The 3,419-nt window shown below is 36.2% G+C and overlaps 1 protein-coding gene across 1 annotated transcript; it reads right to left on the minus strand.

Moving 5' to 3' along the window:
• Nucleotides 1–443: 443 nt before the first annotated feature.
• Nucleotides 444–2,729, minus strand: LOC124924528. The gene is made up of 3 exons (XM_047464553.1): nucleotides 2,411–2,729; nucleotides 2,180–2,311; nucleotides 444–640 (listed from the first exon to the last, which is right to left on the minus strand). The coding sequence occupies exons 1-3, from the start codon at nucleotides 2,727–2,729 to the stop codon at nucleotides 444–446; spliced, it is 648 nt and encodes a 215-aa protein (XP_047320509.1).
• Nucleotides 2,730–3,419: the final 690 nt, after the last annotated feature.

The following is a 3,419-nucleotide window of genomic DNA, read 5'->3' on the forward strand; positions in this document are numbered from 1 at the left end:
GCACGTCTAACTTCATGCATCTAAAGCCAAATCGGTCTAATGAACCTCATTAGGACCAAGTCTAATGTAATCTGATTTCGATACACCTACATCAAAACCAATTAGACGCATAGATTATCCATTCATCATTTCATCATCAAAATTCCAATAATCAAACTATTTTAACACTTAGTCAAAATAATTTCACCCAACAATTTCCCCATTTTTAATGATGAGATTGAAATCCTGCATAGATAACAAATTAACGTATCCATCATATAAATATAAACAAACCCTTTTTACATAGTAACATACCATATAAATTAAATCCATTCACATAAAATACCTTTGTCAGATTAAGCACATAATCAACCTAAGGAATCTCTAAGACTGTGGTTAGAGGGGTGTTGGAAACATCTCTTTTCCTTTTCTTCGATTTTAGCCTCTTTACCGTGAGAATATAATCAACAACCTTCTGGTTGTTCATAGTTTGAAGTTAGATGATACCCGTTACCAGGATCATCAAGAAGGAAGCAAAGGAAAGCACGAAGAGGACCATCAATACCAAAGATCGTTTTCCGGGCACAAATCATTCTGACAAGGTTTCCGAAGAGAAAGCTTGTCCAGTTGATGGGTACACCATTGTGATAGCCACCATTATCTAAAAAACCTTCGTACAAAACTTATAGGATGATTCTTTGGAAAGGAGAGATTTGGAAATGATATCGCTAAGTAACGCGTACTCATCTTTCAGGAGACTGCTTTTTGCGTGAATATCCATGAGAGGTGAATTAGAAAAGACATTCATCATCCTGAACATGATTTCATAAGGGGAAGTCTGAAACTCATGGATTCCTTCGGTAGGAAGTTGGAAGAACATGCCGAAAGAGCTTTCGGAGATACAGATCATCCTGCCCTGAACAATCCCAACAATAATTTTGTCTTGATAGAAACCAGCTTTTTCAAAGAACTCACGAATGATTTGTTCGTGATAAACGCAGTGAGGGGTAAGGAATTTCTATAGCCCAGAGGCTTTCAGCGATTCGAACATTTTGACCATTCCAGGATGTTATAAAGTGGATACAGATTGGAAATCCACTTGTAACGATTTTGGAGAGAAAAAAAGTCATTTTGACTGGATGAGCAAGAACTGGTCGATTCGAATTCTAGAGAGAGAGAGACACAGATTTGGAAGTACTCAACCATTTGAGTAATCCCACTCATTAAATATCAAAGAATAGCATGTAGAGAATATCTAATGATCATACCGAGCGTCAAAAATTCAGAAGTCTGTTCCCAAGGAACATTGCATTTAATATTAATCATGAAAACACACAGTTAATACTAAACGTACAAGATAAAGTCGTAAAAAATTTTAGTCATTCTTTACGTATTGAAAGACACATGTCTTCAATCCTTTTGAGAAGTGACTGATTTAATTTTTGGCAGGAATAAGTACATGAACAGATACATAATCAAATGTCAACTGTCCATATAGCCAGAAGATGAAATGTCTAATTACACAAGTAGTTAGACGTTTATTCTACTTTTCACATTTTCAATTTCTACTTGAAAATCCGTCTATTAGACGTATACGTCTAATTATGCAAGAACAACATGTGTTGCACGTGTGTCTGGTTAGACGTGAGCATCCACTTGCTCTTAAATGTAAAAACATCTAACGTCTATTAGACGTATGCGTCTAACCACACAGGTTAAAGAATCAAGACATATATTCCCAGAGGAAGATTAAACTTCTAGAGTAGATGTACATCTAAGTAGTTATGTTTCTCAAACTTCTAATCCTTAGAACGTATTAAGACCTCTGTCTTCATGTCTGTTCAATTATGTTTTGAATCAATATATTCCACCTCAATTTATGCACATAATCACATCAATCAAGGTCAACAAGACCTAAAATGTTTCGTAAAATGAGAAAACTTAGCTTCGGGCAGAGGCTTCATGAAGATATCTTCCGTTTGTTGATTTGTAGGAACATATTCAAGACGAATCTGCTTCTGATTGACGTGTTCACGGATAAAATGATGCCTGATTTCGATATGCTTTGTCCGAGAATGCAGAACTGGATTATAAGTGATTGCGATAGCACTAGTATTGTCGTAGAAAATTGGAGATTCGTCAGCCTCGATCCCATAATCCCTAAGTTGTTGTTGAATCCACAAAAGCTGAGAGAAACAACTGCCAGCTGCAAGGTACTCTACTTCTGCTGTAGACGTGGCAACTGACGTCTGCTTCTTACTGAACCATGAGATGCGACGATCTCCAAGGAACTGGCAAGTTCCACTCGTGCTTTTTTTGTCAATTTTGTACCCTACATAATCTGTATTTGAGATACTAGTCAAATTGAAACTGGAATCCTTCGGATACCACAGTCCCACATTTTGAGTTCCCTTTAAGTATTTAAGAATACATTTAGCATCAGTAAAGTGAGAAAGTTTAGGATTAGCATGAAATCTTCCACAAACTCCAACGGCAAACTGAATGTCTAGCCTGCTAGCAGTTACATATAGCAAGGATCCGATAAGTCCTCTATATGCTATTACATCAACATTTTGGCCGCCTTCATCTTTATCCAATTTATTAGAGGAGCTCATTAGAGTGGCTGCGGCAGAACAATCCTCTATTCCAAACTTCTTTAGCAGTTCATTGGTATATTTGGCCTGATTAATGAGGGTCCCTTTTTCTAACTGGAGGACTTGAAGCCCATGGAAGAAAGTTAATTCTCCCATCATGCTCATTTCAAATCTATCCTGCATCAGCTTAGAAAATTTCTCACATAATTTGGGGTTAGTTGAACCAAAAATAATATCATCAACATACATTTGAACAAGTAGAATGTGAGAATCTTTAGTGAATCTAAACAAGGTTTTATCCACAGTTCCAATAACAAAATCATGATCAAACAAAAATTCAGTTAAGGTATCATACCAAGATCTAGGAGCTTGTTTCAAACCATACAATGCTTTGTCAAGCTTATAAACATGATTAGGTAACACATGATCTACAAATCCAGGGGTTGCTCAACATACACTTCTTCACTCAATTTGCCATTTAAAAATGCACTTTTCACATCCATTTGAAAGACCTTAAAGTTATTAAATGATGCATATTCTAGGAAGATTCTAATTGCCTCAAGTCTTGCTACTGGTGCAAAAGACTCATCAAAGTCGATACCTTCCTCATGTCTATATTCTTGAGCAACTAAACGAGTTTTGTTTCTAATGACCAGACCATCTTCACTAAGCTTGTTTCTAAATACCCATCTTATTCCTATGACTGACTTATCAGTTGATATAGGAGTTAGATGCCACACTTTATTTTTCACAAATTGGTTTAACTCCTCCTGCATTGATCCAATCTAGATCAACTACGGCTTCAACAATTTTCTTGGGTTTAATCTGAGAAATAAATGTAGAGTT

Source organism: Impatiens glandulifera, chromosome 2 (assembly GCF_907164915.1).
Source record: "Impatiens glandulifera chromosome 2, dImpGla2.1, whole genome shotgun sequence".
NCBI classification, from domain to species: Eukaryota; Viridiplantae; Streptophyta; class Magnoliopsida; order Ericales; family Balsaminaceae; genus Impatiens; species Impatiens glandulifera.